A 19,142-nucleotide genomic window follows, 5' to 3' on the forward strand; every position below is an offset into this window, starting at 1 on the left:
GGGAGGTGCAGTTGTTTGTTGCGAACTGAGCGGAGGTGTTCTGCAAAGCGGTCCCCAAGCCTCCGCTTGGTTTCCCCAATGTAGAGAAAGCCGCACCGGGTACAGTGGATGCAGTATACCACATTGGCAGATGTGCAGGTGAACCTCTGCTTAATGTGGAATGTCGTCTTGGGGCCTGGGATGGGGGTGAGGGAGGAGGTGTGGGGACAAGTGTAGCATTTCCTGCGGTTGCAGGGGAAGGTGCCGGGTGCGGTGGGGTTGGAGGGCAGTGTGGAGCGAACAAGGGAGTCACGGAGAGAGTGGTCTCTCCGGAAAGCAGACAGGGGTGGGGATGGAAAAATGTCTTGGGTGGTGGGGTCGGATTGTAAATGGCGGAAGTGTCGGAGGATGATGCGTTGTATCCGGAGGTTGGTGGGGTGGTGTGTGAGAACGAGGGGGATCCTCTTGGGGCGGTTGTGGCGGGGGCGGGGTGTGAGGGATGTGTCGCGGGAAGACCACTCTCTCCGTGACTCCCTTGTTCGCTCCACACTGCCCTCCAACCCCACCACACCCGGCACCTTCCCCTGCAACCGCAGGAAATGCTACACTTGTCCCCACACCTCCTCCCTCACCCCCATCCCAGGCCCCAAGACGACATTCCACATTAAGCAGAGGTTCACCTGCACATCTGCCAATGTGGTATACTGCATCCACTGTACCCGGTGCGGCTTTCTCTACATTGGGGAAACCAAGCGGAGGCTTGGGGACCGCTTTGCAGAACACCTCCGCTCAGTTCGCAACAAACAACTGCACCTCCCAGTCGCAAACCATTTCCACTCCCCCTCCCATTCTCTTGATGACATGTCCATCATGGGCCTCCTGCACTGCCACAATGATGCCACCCGAAGGTTGCAGGAACAGCAACTCATATTCCGCCTGGGAACCCTGCAGCCATATGGTATCAATGTGGACTTCACCAGTTTCAAAATCTCCCCTTCCCCCACTGCATCCCCTCCCCCCACTGCACCACACAACCAGCCCAGCTCTTCCCCCCCACCCACTGCATCCCAAAACCAGTCCAACCTGTCTCTGCCTCCCTAACCGGTTCTTCCTCTCACCCATCCCTTCCTCCCACCCCAAGCCGCACCCCCAGCTACCTACTAACCACATCCCACCTCCTTGACCTGTCCGTCTTCCCTGGACTGACCTATCCCCTCCCTACCTCCCCACCTACACCCTCTCCACCTATCTTCTTTACTCTCCATCTTCGGTCCGCCTCCCCCTCTCTCCCTATTTATTCCAGTTCCCTCCCCCCATCCCCCTCTCTGATGAAGGGTCTGGGCCCGAAACGTCAGCTTTTGTGCTCCTGAGATGCTGCTTGGCCTGCTGTGTTCATCCAGCCTCACATTTTATTATCTTGGAATCTCCAGCATCTGCAGTTCCCATTATCACTGATTAATGTTCAGTGAGATTTGGCAAAATGTACAGCCACAGTGAGATGCATTCATTCATTCAGTTGAACAATGATTGTGCAAAATGAATAAGGACAGATTGGATACTTGAAAACCAAGATGACAAATGTGACGACAAAGGTTCAAGAATGTTCCACTAAAAGACCACAAGTCAACACCGAAAATTTAAAATGTCAAGGCAGATGATTAAAAAAAGTCTTGCACAGACCTGGGCGATTGTTTCAGGGTCTAGAGGTTTATGCTCACTGAAGCTGTTGTATTGACCGGAGGATGTAGACCTTCTGATTGGTGGACTCTCGATCTTTTTGAGAGCCTCCTGGCGGCTTAGGTTGGAAAGACTGCCAAGGGCACCTCGGCGACGCCTCTCCGGACTGTCAAGCAGTACGCTGCGATTCTGGTGGAAGAGGCGGGAGCTGGCGTGGGTAGGCATGATCAAAGGGCCACCGTCCCCTGAGCTACTTACTAAGCCATGGACTGGGTGCACTGTGCAGTGCCCGTCGTTGGGTCTCAATGGGCGTCGAGCTGATGGTGGTTCTGGTCTCCTCTTCTGTCTGGAGGACAAAACAAAACACAAATTAGCCTCACCTTTTTTTGCCCCTGTAGCTTGCACAAATGTCCCAATGTCCTGTAGAACATCGGCAATGAAGCTTTAAAAACAATTCACTGGCACTGAAGGATGTGGATCGAACATGAAACCATGTCAGGGTTACGTGGAAAAGGTGACTGGCACGAATACAGCATCTGAATATTATTTAAATGGGGAAATACTGCAGGAAGCTGCAGCACAGAGGGACTTGGGAGTCCTCATACCATGAATCACAAAAAGGAGATAGGAGAATGAGAAGTAACCCTACTGAAAAGTATAACTTTCATATGGGCCTTGATGGGGTAGATGTGGAAAGATGCTTCCCCTTGTGGGACAGTCAAGTACAGGCCTCTGAGTAAGGTCCACTTAAGACAAAGATGGGGAGGATCGTTTGCTCTCAGACTGTAGTCACATCTATGGAATTCTTCCTTGCAAATATTTACTAAGATGTGGACATTGTTGGCTGGGCATTTATTGCCCATCCGTAATTGCTCTTGAGAAGGTGGCAGTGAGCTGCACTAGTGAAATGCCGCAGTCCATTTGCTGTAATTTGACCCACAATGTCGTTAGGGAGGGAGTTCCAGGATTCTGACCCAGTGACAGCGAAGGAACGGCTACATATGTCCAAGTCGAGACAATAAGTGCTTTGGAGGAGAATTTGGAGGTTGAGGGACTGCTTTGTCTTTCTAGATGGTAATGGTCATGGGTCTGGAAGATGTCAGAGGTGAGGGCTGAGGTGCCATGGTGCATTTTGTACATGCCATGTACTGTTACCACATGATGATGGGAGGGTTGCAGATGGGATGTGAATGTAGTGCCAATCTCCTTTATCCTGGACGGTGTTAAGCTTCTTGAGTGTTGTTGGGGCTGCACTCATTCAGGCAAGTGGGGAGTATCCCATCACACTCCTGACTTGTACCTCACTGATGGTGGACAGGCTTTGGGAGTCAGGATCACACATACAAGCCTTTTAACCCATTGTGTCTCTACTGGATCATTGGCCAACCTGTTCAATTAGTCCCACTGCCCTATTCTTTCCCTGCAGCCATGTATATTAGTTCCTTTAAAATAGTTACTTTTTAAAATTCATTCACGGGATAAGTGAATCCCTGGCTAAGCTAATGTATTGTCTATCCCTGACTGCCCCGGCGCCAGTTAAGAGTCAACCATATTTTCCATGGGTCTGGAATCACATGTAGGCCAGACCAGGTAAGCATGGCAGTTTCCTTCCCTAAAGGACATTCGTGAACCAGATGGATTTTTCCTGACAATTGGCAATGGATTCATGGTCATCATTAGATTCTTAATTCCAGATTTTTATTGGATTCAAATTCCACCATCTGCCATGGTGGGGTTCGAACCCGGATCCCCAGGATATTATCTGGGTCTCTGGATTATCAGTGATAATACCACTAGGCCATCGCCTCCCCATTAACTAATTCTCATTAGCCTTTTCAAGTGTTATGGCCAAAATCTTCCCAGCCCCTTCCATTTTTTTTGGGAGGGAGGGGTGGTGTTGGCGGGGAAGTCCTGTCGGGACGGCTCTCCGACGTGATCGAGCATCAATCTGAAACATCCACTCCTCTCTCCAGTCCCACTGAGTATCTCCAGCAGTTTTAGTTTCTGAGTTGGATTCCCAGCATCTGTGACGTTTTATTTTTGTACTAATGGCATCAGAGTAACTGTCAGGCAGCTACTGACCTTGCTGCGTAAACATCTGGAACACGATCAGTTGGTGAGCTGATGTCGTTCTTGGAGGGCAGCTTGTCTTCAGCTGTTGGCCCGCTGCTGGTTTCACTGTCAGCTTTCTGGCTCAGACTGTCAGAAAAAGTATCATCCCTGAGAGGAACAAAAACCAGGGTTAGCTTCAACTTCCAGCAGGTCTCCCAACTCCAGAAACCCAATGTGGGGGTCAAAGTTAAAAATATGAAAGGTCACCTCACCAGTAAATTGGTCCCTTTTGTTGAAAACTAAGACTCCTTTCTCTTAAACCCTTGTCTAAGAACAGAATGAAAGAGCGTAGAACAAAAGGTAGGAAGGATGGAGAAGATAAGTTTGCACCTTGTGCCTTTCATGATCTGAGCACAGGCCCAAACTGTGACAGTCAATTAAGTCCTTTTGAGACATTGTTGCTGTGGAAGGGTGCATGGCAGCATGCACCCACATAAAGCACTGACCAGACCATCTGCTTCTGACCAGGATGTCACACAAGCCCTACAGTGCAGGATGATTCCATTCGGCCCATCGAATCTGCACCACCCTCTGAAGGGCATCCCACCAGTAACTTTTAACATGGACAATTCACCTATGCTGTATCGCTTTAGACTGTAGGAGGGACCTCATGCAGGCACAGGAAGAAAGTGCAAACTCCACAGAGACGGTCATCTAAGGCTGGAATCGAAACCAGGACCCTGGTACCATGAGGTGGCAGCACTAACCATGGTATCACCATACTGCCCGAATGTCAGATGTCAGGGAGAACACCCTAGCTTTTCTTCATAAGGTGTCCACACGTCATTGTACACCCACAGGAAATGGAAAGTGGGTATGTAAGTTCAACGTCTTATCTGAGAGATGGTACCATGGGCTTCAGTATTGCACTGCAGTATTAGCCCCAGGCTCAGAGTGAACCTTGTGACTTAGAGGAAAGGGCCATCAATGTGTTGCAGCTGTCGACTTCAGTGAACAGCAAGGGTCAAACTGCTAAGTTTATATCTATGTCTCAATTTCTTCATAATTCTACATTCATATTGTGTATCTCTTTCAAATCAGAACAAAGCCGCCCCAGTTCAGGATGACTGACTGATAGTTAAGTTAATTAGTGTCATTTAGTTGATGAAAGATGTGACGAAAAATGTGTGGTTTACATATACACATATATATTTATTTTAAGAGTTTGCAATTTCAAATTAGTGGCATATGCGCTTTGGTTTAGTTTTGTGAAGAAGTTTAATAATTAACTAGATCAGTCTTTCCAGAACAATTATTTTCCAGCAAGTATGTAACACAGAGATGGGAAAGCTTTAGTCCAGTTTGAATGAGACTTGGCTAAAATCAGATGCAAGAACTGGTTCTCCTCGAAAAGGAGACTGTTCAGACAAGATGTGTTTGGTTGGAACTCTGCAAATAACTAACAGACTAAAGAAGTCTAAGCTCTCAGTTGTGTGCGTTATCAAGGGAAAAAGTCTCAACTCTCAGGATCAGGACTGAGAAGAAGCTGTTAAGTCAAATCTACAGATTTGTAAGGGAGAAAAATTCCTCTGGTGTGTAAAGTGATGGTGTTGGGGAGTAGATAGGATTTTGTTTGGGTGTGTTTCAAAATCATTCAAACTGTGTTATATTTAGGTAGTTTACTTTGTTTTATTTAATTTCTTTTGTATAATAAATTGTGTTTCAATGTTTAAACCAACTCCATAGTGTTGGGTGTTCATGTTTTATTGACAGGCCACCCCTGCATTCAATTAAAAATATGATCTATCAAGCTAGATTTCACTCTGGGATTTGACTTGTCCAATAGTAACATCAGCTGGGTTGATCAGAACCATTACTCACGTGTCCTGCACCACAATGTACTGATGGGGTACGAGCCCATCAATCCCATTATGTCTTCCCTCCCACCAGTCCTCAGATGCTCTGTGATACAGAAGCAGCGAAGCTCCCTTCTTGAACGACAGCTCTCGAGCAGAGCGTCCAGCATAATCAAACTTGGCGATTGCTTCAATGGGTTCGCCTTCTGAAACACAGCAGGACAGGCTACTTCAGTTACTGGCAAAGGTTGAATGGTGCCACTATCTTCAAATCCCCTCACTGAAAATGCTACCTCATGTACTATTATTTAATCCATTACCTCCTGTGTACACATCAAAGATATTCACATCAACAAGACGCTAGCTTTGAAATATACACAGTCAACACATTCCAATAATTGGATAAGGAAAACAAACTCTTTTAAGATCTTTATGTTTCTCAGGCTTTTGTTTTTGACCTCAGAAGGTCAGGTTTCTTTTGGGCTGTTGTAGCTCTTGTGTTAATGCTCCTCTCATAATGGGTGTTAGGTAGAGAAGTCCAGGACTCTGTCCAATGACCGCGAGAAATCAGAGGTATTATGTTCCAGAGGGGGCATTGCTGGATGGCCCAGTACTTGTTTCGCCATCTCTTGTCGTGCTTGAGAAGGTCGTAGTGAGCTGCCTTCTTCGACCACTGCAGTCCATGCTAACTCTGTAGACCCACAGAGCTGCTTGGAAGGAAGTTCACCAATGCTGACCCAGCGGCAGTGAAGGAACTGCAATATATTTCCTGGTCTAGCTGGTGAGTGGCTTGGAGGGGCACTTGCAGGGGGTGGTGTTCCCATGTATCTGCTGCCCTTGTCCCTCTAGGTGATAAAGGTCTCTAGCTTGAAAGGTAATAAAATGTGAGGCTGGATGAACACAGCAGGCCCAGCAGCATCTCAGGAGCACAAAAGCTGACGTTTCGGGCTTAGACCCTTCATCAGAGAGGGGGATGGGGTGAGGGTTCTGGAATAAATAGGGAGAGAGGGGGAGGCAGACCGAAGATGGAGAGAAAAGAAGATAGGTGGAGAGGAGAGTATAGTTGGGGAGGGGACAGGTCAAGGAGGTGGGATGAGGTTAGTAGGTAGGAGATGGAGGTGCGGCTTGGGGTGGGAGGAAGGGATGGGTGAGAGGAAGAACAGGTTAGGGAGGCAGAGACAGATTGGACTGGTTTTGGGATGCAGTGGGTGGAGGGGAAGAGCTGGGCTGGTTGTGTGGTGCAGTGGGGGGAGGGGACGAACTGGGCTGGTTTTGGGATGCGGTGGGGGAAGGGGAGATTTTGCATCCCAAAACCAGTCCAACCTGTCTCTGCCTCCCTAACCTGTTCTTCCTCTCACCCATTCCTTCCTCCCACCCCAAGCCGCACCTCCATCTCCTACCTACTAACCTCATCCCACCTCCTTGACCTGTCCGTCTTCCCTGGACTGACCTATCCCCTCCCTACCTATACTCTACTCTCCACCTATCTTCTTTTCTCTCCATCTTCAGTCTGTCTCCCCCTCTCTCCCTATTTATTTCAGAACCCTCACCCCAACCCCTTCTCTGATGAAGGGTCTAGGCCCGAAACGTCAGCTTTTGTGGTCCTGAGATGCTGCTTGGCCTGCTGTGTTCATCCAGCCTCACATTTTATTATCTTGGATTCTCCAGCATCTGCCGTTCCCATTATCACTAGTTTGAAAGGCACTGTTTAAGAAGTCTTGCGGCAGTGCATCTCGTAGGCGGTACACACTGCTGCTACTGAGCATAGTGGTGGAGGGAGGGGATGCCTGTGAATGTGGTCACTCGTCCAGGCAGATGGGGTGTATTCCATCATGCTCAAGACTTGCATGGTAGACTGGCTTTGGGAGTCAGGTTACTCACTGCAGAATTCGCAGCCTCTGACCTGATCTTGTAGACACTGTATTTATATGGCTAGTGCAATTCAGTTTCTGGTCAATGGTAACCCCCAGGATATTGACGGTGGGGCTGCAATAACGATAATGCCATTCAATGTAAATTTCTCTACTGTGATACAAGCTCCTGGCCAGAATCAGAAAACACTGCCAATATTTCTGCAGCAGCAGGAAAAGTCTGGATTATTTTCTCACCAACCAGCCCTGGTACTAAGCTTGTGATGGAACAAACACCAGACGGACACAGGAACCTTTTTACAAATAACACTTCTCAATTGCACATTCACAAAAGGAAAGTTTTAACAAAGTTAAAATCAAAATACAATTGAAATACTGACATCGACACAATCTGTTAAACATTTCCAATCCCCACTTGCAATTCCTCTGTATCACACATTGTTTCCTCATCAAACGAGTGCACGTTCACAGAATTGCAGTCTGTGTTCCAGTTTCAGATTGGAATCAATCACAAAGGTAGAGAAAGCGGAGGGCAATTGAAAGGAGAAGGCAGTGGTGATGTCCCTGTGTTAGTGATGCAGAACTCTGAGATCAATATTCTAATGAGATGAGTTCAAATCTCATCATCATGAATTTTAATTCAATATTTTAAAAATCTGATTTGAAGAAATTAACTATTATTGATTAATCTAAGATGTGTACCTAAGATGGTGACATAAGAGGCGACATTGTAAAACTTTTCTATGTTAACAAACCCAATGGGTTCTCATTACAATGTTCTTCAAATGAAGGGAACTTGCCCTCTCTACTTGCTCTGGCCTCTATGTGACTAAGGGCCGACAGCAATTAGGGGCAGGTGGTAAATTCTGGCCAAGCCTGTGCCAGCCTCTTACCATGATCCAATTAAATAAAAAGGAAGATGGAGAAGTATGAAGGAAAAGAGTACAGAATTTGGAAGGATGGGTGTGGGAGGCAGTAGAGAGAGAGGATGGAGGTGAAAGGTGAAGAAGAAAGTGAGGGAAGGGAGGGGACAAAGTAGGAGGAATGAGAGGGACACAAAGACAAGAAAAAGGAGTGGAGTGATAAGACAGTGGGAAAGAGGGAGAGGAGAAAGAAGCAAGAACAGTCTTTGCTCAGTGTTCTCCATTGGAACAAGTAAGATTGGGATTCTACATTGAGTTAACCTGGGCTGTGAAAATGCACCTTTGATGCAAATTGGCAACCAACACATTTGCCAAATTTTCTGGATAGCATTTATTTATTATTCAGGTGTTAGCTGTACTGAAAAGAGAGCAGAATTGGGTATTAACATTTCGATATCCCTAACCAGAACAAATACACATTTAAAAAGAATACAAAATGTTGGTCAAGATGCCAGGGAGAAATTCCCTTCACCTTCCTCAGAGGCAGCAGACAGATCGCACCCAAAAATACAATCAGCTCTCCTTCTGGGCCGCACATCCACTGTGCCGCGCTCCCTCAGCGCAACATTCCCACTGTGCCGCGCTCCCTCAGCACAACATTCCCTCTGTGCCGCGCTCCCTCAGCGCAACATTCCCTCTGTGCCGCGCTCCCTCAGCGCAACATTCCCTCTGTGCCGCGCTCCCTCAGCGCAACATTCCCTCTGTGCCGCGCTCCCTCAGCACAACATTCCCTCTGTGCTGCACTGGAGGGTCAGCCTGGATTTTGTGCTTAGATTTCTGGAGTGGGACTTAAACCCAAAATGTTCTAAATCAGAGTTGGGCTGGAAACCAAGATAATGAAGTGTGAAGCTGGATGAACACAGCAGGCCAAGCAGCATCTCAGGAGCACAAAAGCTGACGTTTCGGGCCTAGACCCTTCATCAGAAAGCAGGCCCGAAACGTCAGCTTTTGTGCTCCTGAGATGCTGCTTGGCCTGCTGTGTTCATCCAGCTTCACACTTTGTTATCTTGGATTCTCCAGCATCTGCAGTTCCCATTATGTCTGGGCTGGAAACCAATCAAGCAAAGGTCATTGTTGCCAACGGGTGCAAAAAGTAAGCAGGTGTGCTAATGTACTGCAGCTCTTGAGTATCACAGCAGTCAGGTTAAAAACCCAATGCAGAGTATCATAACAGAGACAGAAAGGAGTCAATGCCCTTCGTGAGGAAAGTGGGCTTGGGCTTTCATGAGAGTTCCTAAGAGATCCCATAGTAGGACTCGGCAATGTTGGTCTTCAGACCCAGAATGTAACACTGAAGGATCAGATACTCCCAGGTGCTTTCAATACACTTTAAGTAGCAGTTCAGCTGAGAGTAGCAGGTTGGATCTGGATTCTTGTCAAATACAACAAAAATTTATGAAGCAGCACCTATGGGACCAGGAGTGTACAAACTGATCAAGCGGTCCATACAACCAACGGAACCAACACTAAGTAATAGAAAAATAATGCACATTTTGGGGTGTACACCAATAATAATGCAAATTTGCCTTAAGCAAAACTGTTTGGCAGATAGCCTTCTCACCTGCACCCCCAACTGACTACTTGGACATTGCAGAGGTTGTGATAAGACGGTAAACTTCATTGTATCTCAGGTATATAATTTTTGTCGATTTATCAAGAGTGCTAGTTCATAATGTACCAGTTAAAACAAAGTTTGCTGTATCTACAATTGAATGTAGTAGCAAATACAATTGCTGTTAAGCGTACAATATTGCAATAAAGGTTAAATTGCTGATGACAAAAAAAGCATTTGCTCGAATCATATACATCAAAAGGGAGCAGTGTGTTCAACAGCAGGAAGGAGTAATGACGCAGCACATAAGGTGAACCAGGCGGAACAATGGGTGACCGTAGGCTGAAGATATAACTAGCAGGGAACTAGGGAGAGGACAGATATTTAATTTCCTGTTAATGCAGAGGGTTATGATCTGGAATGTGCTGCCTCTGGAAACAGTTTCAATAAGCCTGTGGAAGGGAGTTGGATAAATACCTGAAAAGGACAAACAAAAAGTGTTGCAAGGCTAGGGGTAAGTCCAAAGATGTGCAGGCTAGGTGGATCGGCCATGCTAAATTGCCCGTAGTGTTCAGGGGTGTGTGGGTTCTAGGGGGATGGGTCTGGGTAGGATGCTTCAAGGGGCGGTGTGGACTTGTTGGGCCGAAGGGCCTGTTTCCACACTGTAGGGAATCCAATCTAATCTAAGTGGAAGTGAATCAGACTAGGGGGATAACTTTCTCAAAGAGCTGGCATAAGCTTGAAAGGCCAAATGGCCTGGTTCAACGCTGTATCATTCAATTCGTATCAGTCCTTTTTTTGACCACTTGTGACATGGTCTTGAGGGAGGACGGTCAAACTGACCTGCTGCTTTTTCAGGGGCTGGCACTATCAGTGAGCTCCAATCTTTATGGAGATGGTGTTCAAGCAAGGTCCTGCTGGTGTTCAGGTGCATAACTCCATCAGGTGCTGCCCTACCATGCAGTGGGCAAATTCGAGTGAGAATAGGGCACTGACTTGCCAACAAATGATCCCAGTGTGATTGAGCAGGTTGCAAGACACCAGAAAACAATTGGAGGCTTTACCTATTCCACTGGTAGGTAGCCTGGGGACAATTTAGGGAAATAGTTATGGTACAAAGCAGAAGCCACAAGTTTCAATCCCACAACAGTGAGATGTGAAACCCACTTCAAACACCCACAGCACTGGCACAGTGTGACTGGAATGTGCATAATCTCCCAAGATGCAGTGCAAAGATTCGCCAAGGCCTCTTTGACAGTACCACCCGAATCAACCAAATCAAGGCCAAGGGCAGGAGGTGCACCATCACCTCTAAGACATTCTCCTCTCAGATTCTGAACCAACAACATTGAAGGGGAACATCTGCTGCGAAAATGCTCTCAGTTGCATGTGCCAGTGATGCATTTGCTCGTATTTATTGTGCTTATTTGGAGGCTACCTTTTTTTTTATTGGAAAGGCATTTCCAAAAGTGTGCAACGCAGGACTCTTGTGCATCTATAATGAGAACCTTTAGGGGGTGCCAGGAGATTCAACCACAAAGGAACAGTTCACTCTCAGCGAGAAGAAATCCTTACCTTTACAGCACAGAGGATGCACTGAGGGTGCAGTGACAGAAACATAGCAAATAAGAGCTGAAATAGGCCATTCAGCCCTTCAAAGCCTGCACCTCCATTCAACATGATCATGGCTGATCGTCCAGCTGAGTATTCTGTTCCCAGTTTCTCCCCATTACCTTTGATTCCTTTAGCACTAAGAAATGTATCTATCTCCTTCTTAAAATATTCAATGTTTTGGCCTCAACCACTTTCTGTGGTAGAGAAATCAACAGGCTCACCACTCTCTAGGTGAGAGAGTTTCTCCTCAGCTCAGTCCTAGTTTCTAAACTCCTGGTTATCAAGAACATCCTTCCTCTGTTTACTCTGTCTCGTCCTGTTATAGTCCTGTCACAGTTTTTGTTTCTAAGGTCTCCCCTCATTCTTCTAAACTCCAGTGAATATAGTCCTAATCAATCCTGCCTTTCTTCTTATGTCAGTCCTGCCACCCCAGGACTCCAGTGCTTCGAAGTGGCATCTCACCACCACCTTCTCAAGAACAAGTAAGGATGGCCATAAACATTGGCTTTTCCAGAAAGGGCCCTCATCCCAAGAATGAAAAGATTAATTGCTGTCCAGCACCAATCAGAAAGAAAAGCTTCTGCAGACATGATATACGATAAGTGTAGCCAGCTTCAGAAGAATAGGTTACTTTGGATTTATGTTTTCTTTGTTCATGCCTGGGTTTGTCGTGGACTAATTGATCGAGATTGATTACTACAATTAGCGAAGAACTTCCATTACTGACGCATCAAGTGACTGCTAGGATTGTAGAAGACACTAGGCAGAATATGGTCATTTGTCCTCCAGCAATTCCTATGTCAAAGCACTTTTAGGGGGAAAAAAACTGGTTGTCGTGCAGTCACTGGGTCTGAATGTGCTGCAGCAGTCAATGCAAATTCAGCAGATGATGAGCAGAGATGTTTGGGCCATTAAAAACGGAGTGCTTTACAATTTGGCACCATTCCCATCAGATAAGATCACACCAATTCATCACTGCCGCTGAATGAGAGAATTACTTTAGCAGATGTCATTTCAATCAATATGCTTTTCTATTCTGTCTGGTGCCTTTATATTGCTATTCAGAGAGAAATCAATAACAGGCAGGGTCACCCACCACCAAACTGGCTCACACACAATCCTCCTGAATTTCTCTTCTCTGGCTTTCAATGGCATTACAGATTCGCTATCAAAAAGTCCACGAGCCTCTCAGTTCTGAACAATAGGATTTAACTGAAGACATCTGAATCTGTCTGTTCAGTAACAGAAAACTGTCTCATATGATTGTCAGCTCCAACATTTTCTGGCCTGATAACTTAAGGCTTTCAAACTGTCAACTACTGAAAACAGCTCATGTTCCCAGTGCACTTTTACAAGAATCCAGTACTGTCCTTTCCCATTAGTATGGCAAAGGTAAAATCGTCATAGCCTTAGCAGACCATAGGGTTGCTCTCTCATTAGAAAGATGATTGTTGGTGGGTTAATCTGAGGCTCATTTTGCCTCCAGTGAGGCTGAGAAAGGGAATGGTAACCTCAGCTGATGTGAGAATTGAACCCACGCTCTTTGTGTCACTCTATATAGCCAACCAGCCACATAGCCAAATGGGCTAACCAACTCTCTCTCCCATTTTGTATCACTGCTGGTTCACAATGATTGCTAACTGCTGTGTTTAAACAAGTTGGGAGATGACAATCTCCAAGTGTGTAAGAATCCTAACACACTCTGCTGACAAGCAGACAGTCGCTTCAGATTGACCCTCCACAGTGGACGCAAAAACATTTTGCTTTCTTTGTATAAAAACACTCCTTACTCATCTTTTACATCAGCCCCTGCACATCACAGTATTTACCTGTTAAAGACTCTGGGGTTTCTGATTGTTTGCTGCATTCTTTCATTTAGTTTCTCCGAAAAAGCTACCGGTCTGAATAGAAATAATCAGCATTGATGCTTGGAGGACCTTACTGCACATTGCTAAAATAGTTCTGGGTCCTTTATAGACAACAATTAGTTTGAAGTGCAGAGACCTACACTGGGTGGGATAGTAATTCCCATCGATGGCAACTCTATAGTTGATGAGCCACTACTTATTAACAGTTGCCAATGCAAAATTAACTGAGGTGCCATATATGCCACCATAGCCATACTGTGGGAATCTGTCCCCGTTCATGCCACCCCTTGATCCTGATGGGAAACTCTCGCTGTTTAATCTTTAGAGTTTGGACTGAAAACAGGGAGCTGGACTGAGCGCTCAAACAAACGCAGTCGGCTCTGCAACGACTATTACCCCAAGTGGAGAATGACTCTTCACGTGGTGGTGAATCAGTGAACAGCTGAGGCACTGAGGGTTGGGAGGGCTCTTCCTCAAAGCAGCTGGACTGTGGTCATGTAGGCGTCATGAAAACCGAATGATAACTCAGCCTAACGTGAAGGTGGATGAGAGCATTAACGGTGGGTGTTTGGTGACACAAACACACAGCAATGAGTATAAGATCATTAAGGGATCGGACAGTCTGGAGGCAGGAAGCATGTTTCCGCTGATGGGTGAGCCCAGAACCAGAGGACGCAGTTTAAAAATAAGGGGTAGGCCATTTAGAACAGAGTTGAGGCCAACTCTCTGGATACTTTCAAGAAAGAGATGGATAGAGCTCTTAAAGATAGTGGAATCAAGGGTTATGGGGATAAGGCAGGAACAGGATACTGATTGTGGATGATCAGCCATGATCATAATGAATGGTGGTGCTGGCTCGAAGGGCCGAATGGCCTACTCCAGCACCTATTGTCTATTGTTACTATAGTCATCGATCTTGCCTCACACTTACAGCTGCAACCTGGTTGGTGACATTGTCCATTAATGCAGCCATTTCTTAAAGCATGAGGAAAAACCATCAAATCGTAGGGGTTCCTGGGGGGAAGCGGTGCAGAGGACTGGGCTGCAGGAATCAAAGTTCAGTTCATGTAATTCCTTCTGTCTTCAGCAGAGAAGTTCAGAAATGGATTTATCAGAGTCACAACTTTCATTGCAAAATGCCAAATACAGACAGATTCCATTCTGAAGTCTGTTCACAAATCCATCTGTACGCAACTCAGAATACAATGCAGGACAATATTAAATAGCTGCTGGTGGGCACAGGAAATGCTCATATATCAGATATTTAAAATTACGCCCCTGTTTGAACAAGGAACTACACAGCAAAGGAACACGCTCTTCAGCCCATCCAGACTGTACTGACCTATAATGCCTTCCAAATCTCATTCAAATTTCACAATCTCCCAACGCCCAACCATCTCTTAAAAATCTCATTCATTAGCTATGAAGAGAGGTTGAGTAGATTAGGATTATTTTCATTAGTAAAATGGAGATTGAGGGGGGGGGGACCTGATTGAGGACTACAAAATCATGAGGGGTATAGACAGGGTGGATAGCAAAAAGCTTTTTCCCAGAGTGGGGGACTCAATTACTAGGAGCCATGAGTTCAAAGCGCGAGGAGGAAAGTTTAAGGGAGATATGCGTGGAAAGTTCTTTACACAGAGGGTGGTGGGTGCCTGGAACGCGTTGCCAGCGGAGGTGGTAGACGTAGACACATTAGTGTCTTTTAACATATATTTGGACAGGTACATGGATGGGCAGGGAGCAAATGGACACAGACCCTTAGAAAATAGATGACAGGTTAGACAGAGGATCTTGGTTGGCGCAGGCTTGGAGGGCCGAAGGGCCTGCTCCTATGCTGTAATTTTCTTTGTTCAAACTTGTCCCCCTTTTCCTATAAAACTATGTGCCCTAGTAATTGATATTTTCATGTTGGGAAAAAGACCATGCCTCTCACAATTTTATAAACCTCTATCAGGTCACCCTTCAGCCTCTGACGTTCAAGTGAAAATGGGATCACATTTGTAAGTTGGATGTGCTGTGGATTTGGATAACTGAAACAAGAACAAAATCTGAAAAACTCAGTGGGTCAGGCTGCATCGGTGGTGACAAGCCAAGTTAATCTTTCACCTCAGAGGCCACTGAAGCTTTCCAGCTTTATTTTATTTGTAATTTTAGTGACTTGGATGGATTGGAGAAGATGAGGTATTTATTATTAGAAACGATCCAGAGGGGTTTTGATTAATGATGTTTAAAATCACAAGGTGTCTGGGCAGAGAGAATCTGTTCCTGTTGGTGGGAGGACTGAGAATCAGAGATCACAGACCATTTTTTATAAAGTAATTCACAGGATGTGGGCCTTGCTGGCGAGGCAGCTTTTACTGTCCATCCCTAATTGCCCAGTCAAGTCAAACACATTGCTGTGGGTCTGGAGTCACATGCAAGCCAGACCAGGTAAGGATGGCAGTTTCCTTCCCTAAAGGACATTAGTGAGCCAGATGGGTTTTTCCTATCAATCAGCAATGGATTCACAGTCATCATTAGATCTTAACTCCAGATATTTATTGAATTTAAATTCCACTATTTGCCATGGTGGGATTCAAACCAAGGTCCCCAGAACATTGCCAGGGTCCCTAGGTTAACAGAGATAACAAAGTGTGGAGCTGGATGAACACAGCAGGCCAAGCAGCATCTTAGGAGCACAAAAGCTGATGTTTCGGGCCTAGACCCTTCATCAGAGAGGGGGATGGGGAGAGGGTTCTGAAATAAATAGGGAGAGAGGGGGAGGCGGATTGAAGATAGATAGAGGGGCAGACAGCCTTCGCCACCACGCTTACTTCTTTAACCGTGAGCCTAACCCTCCCTCTACTGACCCCTTCTCTGCCTCCAACACACCCCCTCCTCCTGGGCACCACCCCAATGCCTCCAACGCTCCCTCGACCTCTTCATCTCCAACTTCCATCGAGACATCAATCGCCTCAACCTCTCCACCCATCTCGCCCACTCCAACCTCTCCCCTGTGAAATGTGCAGCCCTCCGCTCCCATCCCAACGTCACCATTAAACCCGCAGACAAAGGAGGTGCAGTGGTAGTACGGTGCAATGACCTCTACATCGCTGAGGCCAGACCCCAACTCTCTGACACCTCCTCCTACCGCCCCCTTGATCATGACCCCACCCCCGAGCACCAAACCATCATCTCCCAAACCATCCACAACCTCATCACCTTAGGTGACCTCCCACCCACAGCCTCCAACTTCATTGTTCCTCAACCCCACACCGCCCGCTTCTATCTCCTTCCCAAAATCCACAAACCTGACTGCCCTGGTCGACCCATTGTTTCTGCCTGCTCCTGCCCCACTGAACTCATCTTCACCTATCTGGACTCTATTTTCTCCCCCTTGCTCCAGGAACTCCCTACCTACGTCCGTGATACCACCCTTGCCCTCCACCTCCTCCAAAAACATCCAATTCCCTGGATCCCAACACCTCATTTTCACCATGGATGCCCAGTCCCTATACACCTGCATTCCCCATGCAGATGGCCTAAAAGCCCTCCACTTCTTCCTGTCCCGCAGGCCTGAACAGTCCCTCTTGACCAACACCCTCATCCGCTTATCCGAACTTGTCCTCACCCTCAACAACTTCTCTTTCAATTCCTCCCATTTCCTACAGAAGTGGCCATGGGTACCCGCATGGGCCCAAGCTATGCCTGCCTCTTTGTAGGTGACTTGGAACAATCCCTCTTCCATACCTACACTAGCCTAAATGCCACCTCGTCCTCCGTTACATTGATGACTGTATCGGCACCACCTCGTGCTCCCATGAGGAGCTTGAACAGCTCATCCACATCACCAACACCTTCCACCCAATCCTTACGTTCACCTGGACTATCTCTAACACCTCTACGTCTCTTGGGCAACCACCGAGAAACTGATATCCATTTCAAGCCCAATGACTCCCACAGATACCTATAATACATCTCCTCCCACCCACTTTCCTGCAAAAATTCCATCCCCTATTCCCAATTCCTTCACCTCCACCGCATCTGCTCCCAGGATGAGGCATTCCACTCCCGTACATCTCAGATGTCCTTGTTTTTCAAGGACCGCAACTTCCCCCCTGCAGTGGTCGAGAATGCCCTCGACTGTGTCTCCCGTATTTCCTGCACCTCATCCCTCACACCCCATCCCCGCAAAAACCGCCAAAAGAGAATCCCCCTCATCCTCACATACCACTCCACCAACCTCCGGATCCAATGCATCATCCTCCGACACTTCCGCCATCTGCAATCCACCCCCACCACCAGAGACATTTTTCCATCCCCACCCTTGTTTAGCTTTCCGGAGAGACCACTCTCTCCGCGACTCCCTTGTCTGCTCCACACTCCCCTCCCACCCCACCACACCCGGCACTTCTCCCTGCAACCGCGGGAAGTCCTACACCTGCCCCTACATCTCCTCTCTCAACCCAATCCTTGGCTCTAAGAGAATTTCCACATCAAGCAGATGTTCATGTGGTATACCGCATTCGCTGTTTCTGTTGTGGCCTCCTCTACATCAGGGAAATCAAGCCGAAGCTTGGGGACCGCTTTGCAGAACACCTAATAAACAACTGCACCTCCGAGTCGCAAACCATTTCAACTCCCCCTCCCATTCCTAAGATGACATGTCCATCTTGGGCCTCCTGCAGTGCCACAATGATGCCACCCAAAGGTTGCAGGAACAGCAACTCATATTCCGCTTGGGAACCCTGCAGCCCAATGGTATCAACGTGGATTTCACAAGCTTCAAAATCTCCCCTCCCCGTACTGCATCCCAAAACCAGCTCAGCTCGTCCCCGCCTCCCTAACTTGTTCTTCCTCTCACCCATCCCCTCCTCCCACCTCAAGCCGCACCCCCATTTCCTACCTACTAACCTCATCCCGCCCCCTTGACCGGTCTGTCCTCCCTGGACTGAGCTATCCCCTCTCTAGCTCCCCACCTACACACACCTTTACTGGCTCCATCCCTGCCTCTTTAACTTGTCTGTCCTCAGTCCACCTATCTTCTTCTCTGTACATCTTCGATCCGCCTCCCCCTCTCTCCCTATTTATTTCAGAACCCTCTTCCCCTCCCCCATTTCTGAAGAAGGATCTAGGCCTGAAACATTAGCTTTCCTGCTCCTCTGATGCTGCTGGGCCTGCTGTGTTCATCCAGCTCTACACCTTGTTATCTCAGATTCTCCAGCATCTGCAGTTCCTGTTATCCCCAGGTTAACAGTCCAGCAAAAACACCACAATGCCATTGCCTCCACCAAATATCTCAATGCTGGTTGGACAACCATGGAAAAAGAAATCTCTGTGACAGAAGAAGATATAGCAGTTGTTGGAGATCTGACGTAGATAGTAGGTACTGGAGCATCTGGAGACAGAGAAACAGAGTTAACATTTTGAGTCCAAAATCAGAATGAGAACTGGTGTGAGTGGTTATTGTCTGGAATGTGGTACAAAAGGCAGATTCAATCACAGTTTTCAGAAGATAATGGGAAAGCCTTCAGAAATGAAAACAATGCGCAGGGTTTTTGGGAAACGGGATTATAGCTAAACCACTTCAGAACTGTGAAGAGGGATCAGATTGAACACGAAATGTTAACTCTGTTTTTCGCTCTCCACAGATTTGGTTGAACCTAGTAAGTTTCTCCAGCATTTTCTGATTTTATAATGAACAATGGATAGGGAAAACAACAAGGGTGGGGAGTTCAAAACTAGACGGAAAGGTTTATGGTGAGAAG

The 19,142-nt window shown here is 46.9% G+C and overlaps 1 protein-coding gene across 4 annotated transcripts in view; it reads right to left on the bottom strand.

Moving 5' to 3' along the window:
* The window catches only part of LOC125460846 (SLIT-ROBO Rho GTPase-activating protein 1-like), a 269,583-nt gene that overhangs the window by 9,324 nt on the left and 241,117 nt on the right, over positions 1-19,142 (bottom strand). For 3 of the 4 annotated variants that reach the window (XM_048548950.2, XM_048548948.2, XM_048548949.2), the window contains exons 19-21: positions 5,590-5,770; positions 3,739-3,876; positions 1,660-2,002 (exon numbers count right to left, since the gene is read on the bottom strand). In XM_048548950.2, the coding sequence (XP_048404907.1) occupies positions 1,660-2,002; positions 3,739-3,876; positions 5,590-5,770 (662 nt within the window). The remainder of the gene's footprint in view (positions 1-1,659; positions 2,003-3,738; positions 3,877-5,589; positions 5,771-19,142) is intronic. The other variant, XM_048548951.2, reaches the window with a different exon arrangement.

The sequence above is a fragment of the Stegostoma tigrinum genome, chromosome 18 (genome assembly GCF_030684315.1).
Source record: "Stegostoma tigrinum isolate sSteTig4 chromosome 18, sSteTig4.hap1, whole genome shotgun sequence".
Lineage (NCBI taxonomy): Eukaryota > Metazoa > Chordata > Chondrichthyes > Orectolobiformes > Stegostomatidae > Stegostoma > Stegostoma tigrinum.